The sequence below is a fragment of the Thamnophis elegans genome, chromosome 3, assembly GCF_009769535.1.
Source record: "Thamnophis elegans isolate rThaEle1 chromosome 3, rThaEle1.pri, whole genome shotgun sequence".
Classification (NCBI taxonomy): Eukaryota; Metazoa; Chordata; class Lepidosauria; order Squamata; family Colubridae; genus Thamnophis; species Thamnophis elegans.
In genome coordinates, this window is record NC_045543.1 from 104804243 (window position 1) to 104823443 (window position 19201).

Sequence of the window (19201 nt, forward strand, 5' to 3'; positions counted from 1 at the left end):
CAGTTAGACTTATATAGCAGTTAGACTTATATACCGCTTCATAGGACTTTCAGCCCTCTCTAAGCGGTTTACAGAGTCAGCATATTGCCCCCAACAACAATCCGGGTCCTCATTTTACCCACCTCGGAAGGATGGAAGGCTGAGTCAACCCTGAGCCAGTGAGATTTGAACAGCAGAACTGCAGTCAGCTGAAGTAGCCTGCAGTGCTGCATTTAACCACTGTGCCACCTTGGCTCCTTCTTGAAAGGATGTCCAGTTAAACCTAATGAGGTTTTCTTCTGGATAGATTTGGATTAAACTGTTCTGTAGAACACACCAATGCGTAACTATTAACGAGTTGCATAGATATAACTTACATTTTAGTGGCCCTTCAAAAGGACAAGTATAGTCTTTGCTGCAAAAGAATGCTTTGTAACATTAGCATAACATTTTTATAATCTTTTTGCAGTGAGAACATTTGAAGAGAGTTACAAAAGACTTAATTCTGAACAATCTTGCAGTTTTCAACTAGCAGCAAAAACTAATTATGTTTTTTTAATTTTAGGCTAATTCAGTAAACATTAATGAATGGCTTATTGAGGACCAGTTTGACATCAGTGTAAAGATGAGCACTTACTTAGTAGCCTTCATTATTTCAGACTTTGAATCAGTTACCAAGATGACATTACGTGGAATTAAGGTAATCATTTAGCATCAGCTGATTTTATCTGTATAAACATTTATGCAGATTCAAGCACAAGCTAGCAATTATAAAATGATTTCTGAAAATGAGTACAGTCTGTTTAAACTAATTTTTCAGAAATTCCAAAGTCTATTGATGGAATATAATAATCAAATGCTTAGACTTGCACTATTGCTTTCAAGCTGTTGAACAAGGGATTACATAATTTTTAAAAAGAAATGTTGATACCTATTTATAAAGTAGCACAGAAATGCTTCATATTCAGAACTGTTCTCAGTTGTTTACATCAGGCTTATGGTAAAAGGAGTAACTGAACAAAGCTTCTATTGATTAGCATGACATGAAACCTAGAAGTTTTGGCTTGTTTCCATCCTAAACAAGACAAAATTGGAAGCAAATACAACAAAACTATCTGTTTTGATCTACCCAGTGCAATTCTGGGTGCTGATTTTAGTAACTAGGACTATGTTCTGAGAAACCTATGTTAATGCATCTTAACAGTATGTTCAAAATCTATTCCTGCTTGTGTCTTTTAGGTTTCAGTATATGCTGTGCCACACAAAATCAAACAAGCAGAGTATGCTTTGGATGCAGCAGTGACACTTTTAGACTTCTATGAAGGATATTTTGGCATTGCATATCCTTTGCCAAAACAAGGTATATATATATAATATTATTCTCAGATCCTGTTAACATCTGAAAAGTATATTAATTCAGATTAATTCTCTAATTTAAAGTCATTTTTTTAATATTTAAACAATCCTTTAGCATTAGATTTTTTTAAAAGACGTGTTATGTATATACAAAACAAATTCTTATTCAATTCAAAGTTCCTTCCAATTTCTGTTAAGTTTTCTACTAGGAAGTTAGACTTTTTATTGCTGATAATGTTGCTAAGGTACAAACCAACTCATTGCAAAATGGAATTTCAGATTGCAGTCCTACACATTTTGAAGGATTATTGAGTTTAATATGATTAAGTTCTGTCAGAAAAATCACCCACATAAAGAGTTCTAGATTTTTTCTTAGTCGTAAACAGTCATTTGTGGAAACATTTCATATACAGTTTCAAAGACTTCTTTTATCTAGATGTAGCTATCATCTTTTTTCATTGCTATTTTTAATAGCATGTTCTTTTTTAGCCTACATTGAATAGACCAAGGGTCAGCAACCTGCGGCTCTGGAGCCGCATGTGGCTCTTCCTGTTGGCGATTGGCGCCACAATTTTGAGAGAAGCTTCTTGTTGGGAGGGGGGAAAGCACAGCATGCCAGGAGGAGACTCTATGGCAAGGGGGGGGGTATTCTGGTCAACTCCACAATTGATAGGGCTTTTGGTTAGGACAGATAGATGAAAAAGGATGCCATGCTAGGAGGAGACTATGGTGAGGGAACAGGACTTCCGGTTGGCTCCAGAATTGAATGGGTGGCTTCCGGTTAGGATCTTTGTGGGTCTTTGAGTGTTTAACGTTGCCATCCCCGGCACAGAATAATGAAATTGCTGTTTTTTTAAATAAAATCATCTGAAGGATGTTTTTTAAAGGGCCCAAAAGATTTACGATTACTTTTGAAAAATTTCCATATCACTAAATATTTGAATTTATTATATTAGATGTCTGTGTGTGGACATGCATGCATTTTTCCCAGGTATAGTATGGTGTAAACAGATTTTAAGAAAATAACATTTCATTACAGATCTAGTAGCTATTCCAGATTTTCAGTCTGGTGCAATGGAGAACTGGGGATTGACCACGTACAGGGAAGCTGCTTTGTTATATGATTCTGAAAAATCCTCAGTATCAAGGAAACTTGGAATTACTATGACAGTAGCCCATGAACTTGCTCATCAGGTAAATTGTAGTTTGCTTTTCATATATGAAATTGAAGGTTATATTTTAATTATCTGAACAACAACTCCTTCTGAAATCAGAAAGTAACATCAGTTGATTGTTACATTGTGACATTTGTATAAATGACTCAAGCCAGCATATGATTTTTTTCTCATAAAGCTAACAGAATCTATAGCGGTGGTTCCCAACATGGGGTCCACGCTCCATAGGGGGGCAATTTGATTTTTAATGGGGGCAATTTGAACCTTGTTTAAAGGTTCCTTTTAGGGCTTCCTCTGCATGAGTAGATTTCACTTTTTGAGTAAAGTAACAATTATATTCAAGGGGGGAGGGACATCAGGATTTTAGGGATGCTTAGATGGGGCATAGCTAAAAAAAGGTTGGGAACCACTGAGCTACAGTATGTTTTCTGTATGTAGTTTAGAAAGGACATCTTCTAGTCTCTAGTTTCTTCACTGAAGTTTTACAGAGTGTGTGGGTACATACTTTTCATTCACCAGTGAATGTACTGCATATAGTTTTAGTGATATCAAATAAGCTTTGGTATCGCCACCCAACGTCACTTCTTTTGTGACACAAGTGTTGATATAAATTTGACAACTTTTTAGGGATTTTAACAGAAGGAAAAATATGCACCTGCTTATATTCCAGTTATTTTTGATTGGATTAGATGTGAATATTAGTACTTTTATTTGAGATACTTGGAGTCTCCATCCTATAGAAATTCAGTAAGAGAGTTAGTTCTTCTAACTACATTCCTGTGGAAATTCCGTTTGTCTTAAAAACTACTACCCAGTCAATGCCAGTTAATCAGTCTAAAGGCTCATTGTGCTAGATTAGCTGCTGATGTTTATATTGGAATTGTGCATATCCAGTTTTCATAAACAACAAATGTTACGTGGTGGTCTCATGAAAGGCATTAGTTGTTGCCACACAAAACACTTTTCTTTTCATAATAAACAAGAGATGGTTGAGTAGGTATAGAACAGTTTCTAGCTATACCTTTACTTTTTCCTTATTTATAAAATGGACACTTTCAATTTGAATAGCGTCTTATGAATTGTGTCAATCTTGCTACTTTTTTCTAGTGGTTTGGAAATTTGGTTACAATGGAATGGTGGAATGATCTTTGGCTTAATGAAGGTTTTGCAAAGTTTATGGAATTTGTGTCAGTAAGCAAGACTCATCCAGAACTGAAAGTTGTAAGTATTGGGTCGCCCCCCCCCCCATTTTAATAATAAGAAAATCCCAGGACTGAAAATAGACACCACCACCCACTTTTAAATTTGCACTAGGCAGGCTCAGCAAAGTTTTTAGACTGTAGGCATGATCATATAGCACTGTACGGAATTTTATAGTTAATGAAAATAATTATACAGTGAATTATGTGAGCAGCATGGTGGCCTAGAGGTAGAGCTCTTGCCTCGCAATTTGGAGCCCGTGAGTTCGATCCTAGGTAGCGGAAGATATTGTCTCTCTCGGCATAATGAATAATAATCTGTTGTGAACACTGCGTAGGCGTCAGGAAGGGCATCCAGCCAGTAAATGCTTGAGCTCTGATCTGTCACCCTGACTCCAATGAAGGGATTACAGGATTGTATGAATGTACGTATGTATACATACATACTGACATGTATACATTTCCCATAATACTAACACTAATATTTTCTAAGTCACTTAGGACTTAAAAGAATTATTTCCTACTATTTTCTGTTCTCCCTTTTTTGCTTTTGGGAGGTGGGATGTTTGAATGTAGTCTGCCAACATTCGATTTATTCTCAGCCCATAAAGAAAACAAATTATCTTCTTTCTACTGAGGCCAATATTTTCAGACAAATAACACAAAATACCTAAAAGACTAATTTATTATGGCACAAAAAATTGTTGGACTAGAATTTGCTTCATCTATTGGATGAAACATGATTCTACCAGTGTTTAATTTAATGCTGGAATTGGAATAATGAGATTTTGTCCCAGTAATATTAAAGATGATCATATTATAAGCAAAAGTATTTTATAAATAGATATAGTAAGTAATTTTACATTAATTTAATTTTTAGTGAAATTACCACAGTTGTATTTGGAGGCAAGCTTAGGGGAGGGGAATTAAAGTTTAATTTTGCTTTGACCACCTTGTGATCATGGTAAAAGAAGTATATATGCTAATTCTCCACTCTTACCAAAAATAATGGTACTCAAAAGATGTATTTGAAATCATAAATTAAGTAATAAAGTATTAATTCTGTATAAATAATTAAATGTAAGTTTATTTCAATGTCTCATTTTAAAATGAGCTCAAAATCTCAGCAGACTATTCCCTGCTTCTTTTTCTTTTGTTTAGGAAGATTATTTTTTAAACAAGTATTTTAATGCCATGGAAGTAGATGCTTTAAATTCTTCACATCCTATATCGACCCCTGTTGAAAATCCAGCTCAGATTCTAGAAATGTTTGATGATGTTTCCTATGATAAGGTAAAATAAGAAATTTTGGCCAAGTTTAATAATTCTGGGTACTATGTTTATATTTGAAAGTTATTTTGATTTTCACTGTTAAGATGGTCAGACTATATGATACTCTATTTTTAATGTTTTTTATTAAAGTTATAAAAACACAAAAACTAATGCAAATAATAAAGTGCAAAAGCAGGAAAGCGGGGAGAAAAAAGAAAAGCAAAAGTGCTGGAAGAATTGAAAGGAAAAAAATAGAAAAAAGAAGGTTTAGATTTCTTGTGCAATAAATATAATACATTTATAAAATTTTCTATATCTTTGTTATGGCAAAAAAAAACCCATACCTTCCCTTGTTTTTATTATCCATTGTCCATTTTATTCTAATCATTAAAACCACAAATCATAATGTTGAAACATTTTAGGGTCATTAATTTCAAACTGCAGAGACAAAAAAATAGGATTTAGTGCCATTATCAGTGACTATATAGACATGATATTAGTCCAAATACCTAAACATGAAAAAACAAAACACCAGATGTATTTTGTATTATTTCATTCTATTTGCAGGGAGCTTGTATTCTCAATATGCTACAGGACTATCTCAGCCCAGAAATTTTTCAAGCTGGTCTTGTGAAATATTTGTTACGATTCAGTTATCAGAACACAAAAAACAAAGATCTGTGGGACAGCTTATCAGATGCAAGTATTTGAGAAGTATTGCTTCTCCCAAAATACCTAATTTTAAAATATTATTGAGTAGCACTGATGTTCATTTTGTAATATCTCGAATAATTATTTGTTGGTTAGGTTTGTCCAGATCCTGATGGAAGTCACGGACAAAATGGAGTTTGTATCAGAAACAAGGAGAGAGTCTTAAACTCAGTGAGATAATTTTTCTTTCTTTTTCTTTTTTTCTCCTTTTTTCTTTTCTTTTTTTTCTTTTCTTTTTTGTTCTTTCCCCCTCCTCTCTCTTTCTTTTTTCTATTTAATATGTGTGCTGCCTAACTCATTGTCCAGCATCTCTAGGCAGCCATCCATATTATGTCACTGAAGTTGTGATACATTCATTTGTAAGGTATGCAGTTGAAATAGATTATTTAAGTCTTATCTACTGGGCCCTTTGAGTACTGTTCCAACTATTCTGAAAAAGTCTGAACTCAAAGTGACTCTGTTTTGAGGTCAACTCTGTTTCCAACTCAGAACAGTATCTTTCAAGTTCAAACATGGATTTGAATTGTTTTACATAATACTAAAGGTGCATTGTACAATAACTTGATATTTGGAGGCCAAAGTTTTAAATCAGTAAAACTGATTGCTACTATGCAGTCATTTTGACAAAAGCTAATGCCTAAGTGAAGAACCACCAGTCTATGAATTAAGATATTCTAGATGGAATGTTCTGAAATATTTAAAAGAATCACAGATATTTGTTTTAGATTGTATTCATAACAAGCTTTTCTCTCAGGTAGTTATATCAGGTTGTTTTCACAAATAATTTTTAGCACGTAGGCAAAACATATGCTATGGGTCCCCTGATAGTTATGATTTTTTTGCAGTTACATATTGTTCTAATTTTCTTCTAATATAAATTAAAAATTTCCAATGGAAGAAACATGGTAAAACTTGAGTTTTCTTTCATGGCCACATTTGTTGTTGTTTAAAAAAAGAATGCACTGGTTCTGTTCCCAAAGCATAATCTAATTTTTTTTAAAGTTGAATTTCATCAACTTATTTGGAAAATTACAGTTGATTAAAATATAAGAAATTACTAAGCTTCATTACTTTGCTGATGTGGAAGGGGAAGAAAAGGTAGAAGTATACAAGTTTAACTTGTTATCCATGTAGCAAATAATTTCTTATATTAACTGAGTTGGGACATTGTTTAGAACTCTATAGCTACAGAAAATAATTCAAAGAGGAGTCTTGTTCCTTTGGTACATAGATAATTGGAAATAAAAATGAATAATCTGGAACTTATTAGGACTATTACTTGATTGTTACAAGAATAAGGAATTATCATTAAAACATTGCTTCCTTAGGCTGAAAAGAATATCACAGTTGAGGATATTAAACTGATGACTTTACAAATGATTAAAATATGGCACGTTTGTATTTTTTAATTTCTGTGATTACTACTTTTTATCAATGTATATACCTATGTTTTTGTTCATATTTTTGTAACTTATATATAGCACTGGACCAAAGCTGTGGTCCATGATGTACAGGCAGTGATGAATACTTGGACACTCCAAAAAGGATTTCCTCTAGTGACAGTTACTATTAAAGGAAAAAATGTCCATCTACAACAAGAACATTATTCAAAAAAACCTACTTTTTCCTCATCAGCTGGGTAATGATGAATGAATGAGACTTGTTTCTGATTATATTTTATACCGATTCTACTTCATGATACGGATATTTCTTAGGGCCACAGTTGGCTTGGAATCTGGATTGTTGAGCAAAGCAGTCATTAAGCAAGATACCATTTTACTGCTTCACTCAATGACTGCAATTCTGACTCTCCCATTTGGCAGTTGTTAAGCGATCTCGTGTCATTAAGCAAGCGGAATTGAGGCTAAGACATGTTGGGTGCTTCAGCAAGTTGAGGCAAGCCCTGTAAAGTGTCACTGTGACACTGAAAATCCTCCCTGCAAGTAGAATTTTAGTCCCAGTGTGGAGAGATTCATGGCCCCACACTTGGCTTTCTCACTTGCCAGAGGCAGCCCATTCTGCTTACATTAATTCTGCCTCTCTGTTCTGGCCCCTGCTGAGCAATCCAAGCCTGCAATTGCTTAGTAATGACAGGAATTGATAAAACAATTTTGCAAAAGAGCCTCATTTCTCAGCAAAAAAGAAAGAAAAAAAAGTTAGAGGGAATAATTTTTGCAAAAGTTTGGCTGTTGCTGTGAAATGTCAACTTCTCCCTGCTCCCAATTTAGGAATCTACTTGATGAATCTGCTTCCTCTCTAGGAATCCATTTGATGTTTTTAGCTCTTAGGAAGCCAAGTAGACAAATTCATACATATGTATCTTTCTTACAGAAAATTACTCATTCAATTTAGTTCAGAGTAAGCATTGGATACCTGTTAAAACCGTAATAATTGCCATTAACATGGGAGGAAGGTTGAATCAACCATTTAAATACTTTTTAGGAACATAACGTTATTTTCACCTTCCTAAGTGTGTCCTTATTACCACACACTGTTTCCCAGGTTAATGTTTACAATCTCTATCCGTCAAAGTGATGCAACTCATTTTATCTGTTTAAAAATCATTCAATCTATTTCAAAAATCATAGTGTTGATTTTGTTTTTAGGAGTCTGTGGCACATTCCATTGACATATCTTACCAATAAATGTAATGATGTTCAGAGGTTCTTGCTGACAACCAAAACAAGTAAGTTTAACCCAAGTCGTGGAGACTTACGTAAGATTTCAACATTAATCAACAGAGGTGTGAAAAATATTTTATTGTCAAAACATAGTACAAATGTTTAAGTTGATCCAACCCTAAAATGTACCATTCTGACTTGAAACAGAGACTGGATTGCAAATGAAATGGTGAGGTTGCTTTATTTATTTATTTTTTGTTCACAAAGCATTTTGCATAATTCTTTTAAATATATATTTCAATCAGTTATTGATATATTAATATATTTTTGGAAGAGTTCAAAATTTAGGGAGTATTGAATTTTAAGATTATATCTTTTCAGTCATTAAAAATCAGATGCATATCCACAAAACATATTGAAAGTATGTTTTCGAAAAAGAATGTGCCAAAATTCCTTATTTTTAATCATGTGATGAATGTAAATACATCAGGGGTCACTGTGAATTGTGATATATTTTGATTTTAGATGACATAGTCCTCCCAGAAGAAGTGGAATGGATAAAATTTAATGTAGGAATGAATGGTTATTATATTGTGCATTATGGAGATCATGGCTGGGATTCTCTAATTCGCCTGTTAAAAGACAATCATAAAGCAATAAGCAGTAATGATCGAGCAAACCTCATTAACAATGCATTCCAGCTGGTGAGGTAAGAGTTTAAGATTTTCACATGCCTAATATTTGAGGGCAAGGAAGAAGTTAAATAAACAAGCAAGCATGGGTGCCTGATGTAAGAAGCTCCTCATTTAACTTCTTTAAAAGAAAGATGGGTCTTTCCCTGATAAACAAGCATATTCCACATTTGTGCAGGAGGCACTGGTTGAAGTAATACAGAATAACTGAATGTATCCAAAGGTAGGGCACATCTTGAGCTAAGAAAGGAAATAACTGTTGTATATTGAGAAATACAGTTAGAATGTCAGACATGTTATATACCCTTGTACCCTAGTAAAGAATTGTGCCAAGGGATTTAAAGATAATCCAAGGCCATATAAAACATTGAATAAAAAGCCTGCAAGTATAGATGAAAACTGAGCTGAAAGTGTATTGAAGGCCACAGAGCTATACAGGTAATTCTTTAACTGTGACCACAATTGAACCCAAAGTTTCTGTTGTAAAGTGAGACATTTGTGAGTTTTAACTTCTTTTATGATCTTTCTTGCCTCAGTTGTTAAGTGAATCCCTGTTAGTAACCTGGTTGTTAAGTGAATCTGGCTTCCTCATTGACTTTGCTTGTCAGAATGTTGTAAAAGCAGAACACATGATCCCAAGACACTACAACTGTCATAAATATGAACCAGTTGCCAGTCATTGAAATTTTGACAATGTGCCCAAGGGGATGCTACAACAGTTGTAACTGGGAAAAACAGTCATCAATTACTTTTTTCAGTGCCATTGTAGCTTTGAACAGTCACTAAATGAACTGTTGTAAATTAATGATTACCTGCACCAGTGAAGCTATTTTCAAGAATTTAGAGTTCTTTCTAAGAACTCTAGAAGAAGTTGTAATGTATCAGCTGTCATCACTACCATAGTGCTGTGTTATGTTTCAGTGCATTTACTATCTAGAACACAACATTACCATATTTTTTGGAGTATAAAGCACACCTTTTTCTGTCAAAAAAGAGGCTGAAAATCTGGGTGCGTCTTACACATTGAATACAGCATTTTTTTCCTTTCCCCTACTCCATTCAACAAAATGGCCAAGCATAGCTTTTAGGAGGCTTTCAGAGAGCTCCTGGAGCCCGGGGAGGGCAGAAATGAGCAAAAAATGGACCTTTTTGCTCAATTTTACCCCCTCCCAGCCCCCAGGAGCACTCTATAAGCCTCCTAAAGGCTATCCATGCCCCCCTTTTTTTGACAAAAAACAGGTTCGTTTTCATGAAAAACAGGCTGTTTTTTGTTTGTTTTTGCCCCCCCACCAGGAGCACTCTACAAGCCTCCTAACAGCTATTCATGCCCTTTTTTTTATTCATGCCCTTTTGGGAGGAAGGTTTGCAGAGTGCAAAATCTTTTTTTAAAAAAATTGCCTCTTCAAATCCTTGGTTTGTCTTATACTCCAACGCGTCATACTCTGAAAAATACGGTAATTTGCTTTTTTAGACAAATACATCATTACAAAAAAGATACCTAATTTTTTTAACCTGATTATAAATTTATGTTCAAGCATGGTAAAAAGAAAAAACTAAAATGTATTTGGTTAATATATATTGTTAATTTGAAAATTTATAGGGAAGATGATTCAGACCCTTTAAAAATATTTATTTTTTAAAACACATTTTCTATTTCCTCAGTGCTGGAAAACTGTCAATTGAAAAAGCTCTTGATTTAACATTATATTTAAAACATGAATCTGAAATTACTCCTGTATATCAGGGACTGAATGAGCTCATTCCTTTGTATAAACTGCTGGAGAAGACAAACATAAGGGACACAGAACAACAATTAAAGGTAAAATAAGAAAGAGTTAAGGCAGAATAAAATTGAAAACTTGCATAGATTTTTAAATAATCAATGGATATGTTTGTTTTATGCTAAATGAAATGAATTTTATTTTGTTTCTTTTTAAACTTAAAAATTCCAAGATGGAGTATTCTTTGTAGAATGCTGGTAGTTCTCTACTACCACAGTAATGGTGCTTGCCCATCATGGTAGTAAGTCATAAATATATACACACAAACTAATATATTGGCAAAATATTCTAGGATCAGGATTGATCATCAGAATTCATCAGAATTGATTGATTGGACATATGTCTAAATTTCAAAACTGATTTCCTGTGAAAATCCATTTTATCCCTACAATAACAATATGACAAAAGCTTGGCTAATGCTAGCCAATGGGGTTTCAAGTCAGATGATGGATTTAGATCTTTCCAGTTGTCATCAACACTAACCACTGTTAACAGCAGCATAAACCCATTCCAGCTAATGGTATTACTAGACAAGCTCTCTATTGGAATATGTTCTCAGTTAAATTATTTTAACTAGAGCTCCTCCTAGATATAAAATCAGCTGATAAACCACCAGCTATTTTTTCTCTTTAGAAGAAGTATGAAATAGGAAATTAATATGAATTGGTTAAGAATACTCTTCAAAATAAAGTTACAGTCAGTTAATCTGTAAGGCACTAAATTAACTGCATGTTATGTAATATTAAATATTACTGAATGCTATATTTAGTTTGGTAAGGATTGTGAGCTGTTATGCAGTGGAACAGCCTGCTCCTTGAAGTCATGAGCGCTCCAACACTTGAGGTTTTCAAGTAAAGCCTGGATAATCATTGGTGTGGCATAACAATGTTCCTACCCTGGGCACATGGCTGGGGTAGAAGACCTGAATGGTCTTTTCAATCCTGTAATTCTGTGTTTCTAAATCAGGGGTCCCCAACCTGTGGGGCATGGCTGTGGCTCATTCACAGACCACATGAACACAACTCATGAGAGTTCCACTTGTGCAAGCCCCACTTGTACAAGCAGTGGGTGTCAAGGCTCACAACCCACTCACATGAGTGGCAGGTCACACAAATAAATCTGCAGACGCAGGCAACTGCCCTTGCACTTACCATCCTCTCTTTCCCTCAGCTCCCCCCCCCCCCCGGCCAACTGTGCTCTAAAGGTTTGTCTGCTTCAATTTCAAGAAATAAAATTACTTGTGAGTTAAAAAAAAACCCCATGTATGCCTATGTATCCATTCTTGAACAGTTTCCTATTCCCTAGACCCGTTATGGTGAACCTAAGCCATTTCTTAGGGCACGTGAGACATTGTCATGTCAGCTTCAGTGCGCATACACGCTCTATCCAGCTGATTTCAGCCTTCATTTTTGGCCATTTTTTGCCCTCTGGAGGCTTTAGAGTGAAAAACCACCCAATGCGCAAACTGTAAGTTCAGGAACTGTTTGGACTGTTTTTCTCTCTCTGGAGGCTTCAGGAGTCTTCCCTGAAGCCTCCGGAGGGAGAAAAATGGCCCTATGGGCAAGTCTGTTCCCAAACTTCTGGTTTGCACGTTGGGCTGTTTTTCTCCTTTCGGAGGCTTCTCTTCGGAGGAGGTGGGGGAGGCCATTTTCACCCTGCCCAGGCTCCTAGAAAGCCTCTGCAACCTGGGGAGGGTGAAAAATGGGTCCATCATACCATCACACACCAAAACAGGGGGAGGGGAAGGTTACAAGTGCATGCTTTCCTCCTGCACATACGCATGTGAACATCCCGCACATATGCATGACCCTCCCCCCCCCCTTGCACTCCCACTTTTGGCACTTGATGGCAAAAAGGTTAGCCATCACTGCCTCAGACAGAGTCAATGGACTCTGTCTAGGGCAGTGTAAAGGACTTCCATTCCTTTATAGTTTGGCAAATAAAAATAGTAAATATAGGCCAAAGCTGTAAAGCATAAGTTTCCAATTATTTGTTTTTTTTTTAAATAATCCCTTCATGTTTTTATTGATCCCTAAATCACTGATATTACCTACCCCTTCCCTTATTCTCTTCCTTTTAATGTCTTTTAATCCCAAAGCATTGATGAAGTTATCTAGTTGGGTAATGAAATGTCTCCAAGTAAACAACAAAGTCAGCCAGCACCAAAGACTTCATAGTTCAACCCTGAGCTACAAATGTTCTCTTTTGTTGGAATCTCTTCTCTTTGTACTAACTACAATGATGTTATGACTACTCTAAGAACAATGTATAGGCATGCATATGCACTGTATGATTACAATTTTATAAACAAGATCACATATATGAAATAACTTCTATAGTTTTTATTATTAAAGGAAATTGTTCCTTAAACCATAGGGAGTATACATCCTATCCAGCTTTCTGTTTGTGATTTATGAAAGATACAAGCAATATGACTTTTAATTGAATAACAAGATTGTTAGTTGCTGCTTTAAATAATTGACTTACATTTATTACAACCTTATTTTATTATTTCACAAATCATTCTAGGCATACATAGTAAATCTATTTAAAAATATGATTGACAAACAATCTTGGGATGATGAAGGTACCGTGTCTGAGCAAATACTTCGAAACACCTTACTTATGTTTGCATGTGTACGTAAATACAAACCATGTGTAGACAAGGCACAAGAGTATTTCATGAAATGGAAGGATTCAGATGGAACTCTGAAGTACGTATTTCACTTTTTACGGGTGCTTAAACAATATCCTTCTGTCTTCAGGAAAAGATATCCATTCAGGGGTTTGTAATCCTGCTTGGTGGGAGATTTACTTTGCAAAATGAATCACATAAATAGCAGTAATTTAATATATATTTTTCTCAGAGAATAATATGAGCACAATTTATTACAGATTGCCAAATAACATTAAGATGGCAGTATATGCTGTTGGAATACAAACAGATGAAAACTGGGATTTCCTTTTCAGCAAGTATCAGTTACCTGAATTCGATACTGAAAAGAATCAGATTGAAGTTGTATTGTGTCTGAGCCAAAACAAAGAAAAGCTTCAGTGGTAAGCATTCTTCAAATAGCATAACATAACAACAACAACAGCAGCAGCAATAATAGCCTTTATTGTCATTGTACATTATGTATACAACAAAATTGGTTTAGCCTCTACTGGTGCAGTTCATAACAAAAAAATACAAGACAACATGAATTGTATAGAAAATAATCTTTATACAAGTTTTTTGGGGTGGGTGGGGGACTGGTCATACCTTTCCATATTTACTTGGAGGGATTGTGTTTAGGAGTCAGCCCATGGGTTGAAGCTGTTTAATACCATGGGTCATTTTAAATTCAAAGGAACTAGTTCACATTATAGCTCTCAATACCCATTTCTTACATTTTCATGATCACTTAATAGTTATGCAATAATTGCTTCTGGGGAACAACAATTATAGTCAAATGATAATTGTTGAATTATACATTAATTGCACATGTTGTTAACATTTGCTAGACAAAAATGCAGTGTTATATTACTATACTTTTGAGGCCAGTAGGCAACTCAAGCTTGGATGGAACAAGGAAGAATTAAGACATTTTTTAATACAAGTAAGAAACAACTGAACAAGAGCTTTTAATCTTCTGTTCCAGACTATATTTTCTTCTTCTTTGTGTTTTGCACTATTTAACATTTATTTATATTTTGTCAGTAGAATTTTATTTAATTAAAAAGCCATTCTACAGTTACAATTAGCTTTTTCATAAATAATGTTTATTAAAAGGTTTTACAAAGATTTTAAAAACTACAGAAACATAGAACAGAAAAATAGTATAAAAGGGTAAAAAATATGAATGAATAAAAAGCAAGAAAAAGATGTCTGAAATGACTAAAATCTTCTCTGCAGAGGTTATAAATATAGCATTTACCATCTTTACCCTCCCACATTGTATATCATAGTTCCTTTCTTCCTACAAATATCAACCGTTCATTTTTATTCATTTTCAGCAAAAAGTCTAAACAGGGTTTCCAGTCTTTTAAAAAAGTAGTTGTTGTTCTCTCCTTAATCAAACAAGTCAATTTAGCCATTTCTGTAAATTCAGCCATTTTTACAATCCATCCATCCATTACTAATGTTTCTGAACAGGTAGTCCTCGACTTATGACCACAATTGAGCCCAAAATTTCTGTTGCTAAGTCAGCCAGTTGTTGAGTTTCGCCCCATCTTACAACCTTTCTTGTCACAGTTGTTAAGTTAATCACTGCAGTTGTTAAGTGAATCTGACTTCCCCATTGGCTTTGCTTGTCAGAAGGTCACAAAAGGTGATCACATGACTCCAGGACACTACAACCATCACAAATACAAACCAGTTGCCAAGCATCTGAATTTTGATCATGTAAACATGGGGATGTGGCAACACTTGTAAGTGTGAAAAATGGTCATAAATTGTTTTAACTTCAAATGGTTGTAAATCAAGAAATTCCTATAATCTTCCATCCTTATGTATAATAGCCTCAAAGTTACTCTATATAAGTCCAATCATCCACAAGCCTTTTCTAACTGATAGTTCATAAAATGTAATAAGAAAGTTCCAGTTTTATCTGAGTATTAATTTTTAAAATTCTCTGCATCACCACATGTATTGTTTATGCATTTGCATCCAGTATGTTTTTGCTCTTTGACATCATGCATGAGAAAATGTCTCTTCATGTTTTTCACATTTCCAACAGTGATTAGAAGTATCTTTATACATCTTAAGACAAATTTTCTGGGGACTTGCAACAATGGTACATCATTTTTAAAACTTTTGCATTGAACTTTCAGGGACTTTCAGACCTTTTAACTTGCTTTTCCTCCTTTTTGAATCTCAACAAAAATTTATATATTTTATCTCATTTTATTCCTCATCTTTTTACAATCTATACTAAATATTTTAGTTGCACATATTAAAACTATTGAAAACTAAATCCCTCTGCAGTCAGTTATTTTACCTATTTTCCTGTACTAGCAAGTCTTTATATGTTAATCCACATTCACAATCAGCTTTTTCAAAACATCAACTTCCGTTATGTTGTGTATATATTCTACTTTACATATATTAAAAAACAAAATAAGCTTCCAAATAAATGACTGTTTTTAACTGATACATTTGCATGTAGGCCACTTAGAAACATAGGATAAATCAAATATTGTTTTGTGAAACAATATTCCCAAGAAATTAGAAAATTAGAACATCATTACTTTGGGGGGGGGGTACTAGTTATTGAGAGAATCAATGAGAGAACAAATTAAAAAGCTGCATTGTTTGTTGTATTCCTTGCTTGCTTCAATAAGGGATATAATTTTCTTAACAAATTTCAGCACATATTTCATGTATCGATGCTTAATTGAAAAAATTGTTTGATCGGTTTTTTTAGGCTAATGGATCAAGCATTGCAAGGTGACATAATAAAGACTCAGGAACTGCCTTCTATAGTTTTGAGTGTTGGAAGGAATCCTTATGGATACCAATTAGCTTGGAAGTTTTTAAAACAAAACTGGCAGAAACTTGTAAAAAAGTATGTATGACCTTCATGTTCTTGCACTTTAATTTGTTTTGAGGAAGCCTACAAAACTGTTTACTCTGTTGATGTTTGGTTTTGGTTTTGTTTGTTTTTCTTGTAGATTTGACCTTGGCTCACACTCACTTGCACACATGATTACTGGCATAACAAATCAGTATTCCACAAAGGAACAGCTTGCTGAGGTAAATATATCTTTGACAGTATATATAAGTAACTGTGACATGATATTTTTTTTATCTTAAATCGATGCAAACCATTTTTATAGAGAGAGAATCAATTTGTTAAGAATATATAATAATGTTTAGTTTTGTGTTTGTGGGAATTAAGATATGTTTGTGCTCTCAAACTAGTTTTGACTTATAGCAATTGTATAGACAAGTTCATGAATTCTTTTGCAACAAGGATTTGCCATTGTCTTCTCCTAGAGCTGAAAGAGTAACTGGCTCTAGGTCACCCAGCTGGCTGCCATGTTTAAGAACTTTAATTTCTGCTTCACTGCTTTTAATCACTACACTAAACTGGTTCTAATAAACACACACACACACACACACACATATGAGATTCATGCTAGCTTACAACAAAATACATCATCATCATAACATCAGCAGTTCAAAATCACTTCAAGAAATAAAGCACTTACAAAAAAAAATATAAAGCAACTAACAAAATTAAATTAATTAATTCATTAACAAAATCCAGTTTCAGACTTCCAAAGGCCCTCTGGAAGAGTAGAGTTTCGTTACCTTCTAGAAGTTCATAACTAAGTATATGGGAATTAATGGAAAAACAGCATTTTCTAGTGTCCCAAGTCACCTCCCATCATAAAAATTGGGGCCAAAAGCCCCAATTTCTCGGGGTGGAAAAGGCAGCCTTAAAGTTCACCAGCTGCTAAGTCATGTGGGGCTTTATAGGTCAAACTAGAACCTTTAATTGTACCTAGAAACAAATTAGTAACCAGGAGGACTGGCAGAATTAGGGGAGGGATGAAAAAAGGGATCAGCCTTGTTGTTGTTAATTGTGAAGTCATGTCCAGCCCATCGCAACCCCATGGACAAAGTTCCTCCAGACCTTCCTGTTCTCTACCACCCTTTGGAGTCCATTTAAGCTCACGCCTACTGCTTCGGTGACTCCATCCAGCCACCTTATTCTCTGTCGTTTCCTTCTTCTTTTGCCCTCAGTCTTTCTTCAGTCCAACCTCCCCTCCCAACCCGGCTGACCTTGACCCTTATCTAACTGGCAGGCATTGACAGTGTGCATAGGCTTTTAACAATAAGTTAATTTGAACCTTCACATGTGGACCTGGTTTTTGTGCCTGACACTAGGCCTTGCAAAATTTGTCTAACATGACATCTGGCACTACAAACTTTTAAAACTCAATGAAAAATATCCGGATTGTGTTCCAAATGGCTGCTGATTTGAATAAGAAAAGAAGCATCCTTGAAATGAGCACACAAGCACATTCTCAATGTGAACATGGTCCTTGCAATTTGAGAGTTATTGCATGAATGTAGATGGAGGAGGCCTGTTTTCAGCAACGTGTTCCATCCCCTCATTGACATTTTAAATCCGTGTTGTGCTTAGTTATTGCAGAAATAGTTTATAGTTTGACAGCATGCATTAAGTATGCAAGTCTAGTTTTGAAATGGTATATTGTCAACACCTACGGTGGTTCCACCACAAAACCGCGGTAGACTAAAGCGCGCTCGACGAAAGTGCGTACGTGATGTCATCACCGCGCGACGAAAACAGCACGCTGTGAGCGGTAAACTTAAAATTGACACGTAAATCTAAACCTAACCCCCCCAAACCTAACCCCAAACCTAACCCTAAGCCTAACCCTTAACCTAACCCTAACCCTAACGCTTAATGTAACCCTAAACCTAAACCTAACCCTAAACCTAACCCTTACCTTTATGTGAATCGGCTTGCTTTAAAAGCGCTTTTTAAAGCGCCCTTTTTTCTCCGCAGTCGTATTTGTCGCGCTGCTGATGACGTCAGGTACGCGCTTTAATCGGGCGCGCTTTAGTGGACCGCGGTTTTGACGGGTCACGACCTACAGTAATACACCCAATTTATTACATTTTGTTTGTATGTCTTCCTACATTTTTCATTTGGAAATGAATGGGGCTTGAGAATGAGTATTTCTGAGATAGCTGCAGCCTCTGTCTGAAAGGAGGGGGAAAATGCAACTATTCATGTCCATCCAGAGAATGGAAGCATATGGGAATGATCCATCTCTCTTAAGAGAATGTCTCATTACTAACCCGGCTTCTCCTCCTCTTGTCAATTGGAATATATTTTTTTATTTGTAACTTCTTTCTGGTTGAAGGAATAGTGGGAAAGGAGAGATAAGCATGAACAAATAGTTTTGAATGCCATCCCATGGCATACTGTATTCAGTATTAAGTCTATTTTGGAAAACTAGCTTTCTGCTGCTACTTTGGTAGGAATCCTGCAAGAATCAGTTGTGTTTCTCTATATTTCCTCAATAGGTAAAAAACTATTTCAGCTCAATGGACAAAAGCACTTCAGAGCTCCGTGCTGTTCAACAAGCAATAGAAACAATTGAAGAAAATATCCAGTGGATGGATAAGAACCTTGAAAAAATCAAGACATGGTTACAGATTAATGGCAAAGTGTGAAATTGTATGTTAATTATTGATTCAGAATTGACCAGAAGTAAGTTCTCAAAGCTATACATACTGTCTAGAAACTGATAGAAATCTCTGCAACAGGATTGTTCCTTAATATATTTAAAAACATTCCACTTGGGATAAATTGGGGTTTGTGGAAAACAAATTGAAGGCAAGAAAACAGTACAGTTTTTACCACTATAATTGCAATATCCTATATAAGAATTTTT

General features: G+C 35.0%; 1 protein-coding gene across 1 annotated transcript in view; it reads left to right on the top strand.

Annotated features, from left to right (window-relative positions):
- ERAP1 (endoplasmic reticulum aminopeptidase 1) overlaps positions 1-19201 on the top strand; it is a 31383-nt gene that overhangs the window by 7983 nt on the left and 4199 nt on the right. Inside the window, exons 4-19 of the mRNA XM_032214349.1 lie at positions 545-679; positions 1219-1339; positions 2375-2529; positions 3618-3731; positions 4871-5002; positions 5549-5680; positions 5789-5863; positions 7174-7331; positions 8299-8378; positions 8839-9022; positions 10668-10824; positions 13316-13500; positions 13682-13843; positions 16192-16332; positions 16439-16520; positions 18831-19017. Of these exons, the coding sequence (XP_032070240.1) occupies positions 545-679; positions 1219-1339; positions 2375-2529; positions 3618-3731; positions 4871-5002; positions 5549-5680; positions 5789-5863; positions 7174-7331; positions 8299-8378; positions 8839-9022; positions 10668-10824; positions 13316-13500; positions 13682-13843; positions 16192-16332; positions 16439-16520; positions 18831-18980 (2163 nt within the window). The 3' untranslated portion in view covers positions 18981-19017. The remainder of the gene's footprint in view (positions 1-544; positions 680-1218; positions 1340-2374; positions 2530-3617; positions 3732-4870; positions 5003-5548; positions 5681-5788; positions 5864-7173; positions 7332-8298; positions 8379-8838; positions 9023-10667; positions 10825-13315; positions 13501-13681; positions 13844-16191; positions 16333-16438; positions 16521-18830; positions 19018-19201) is intronic.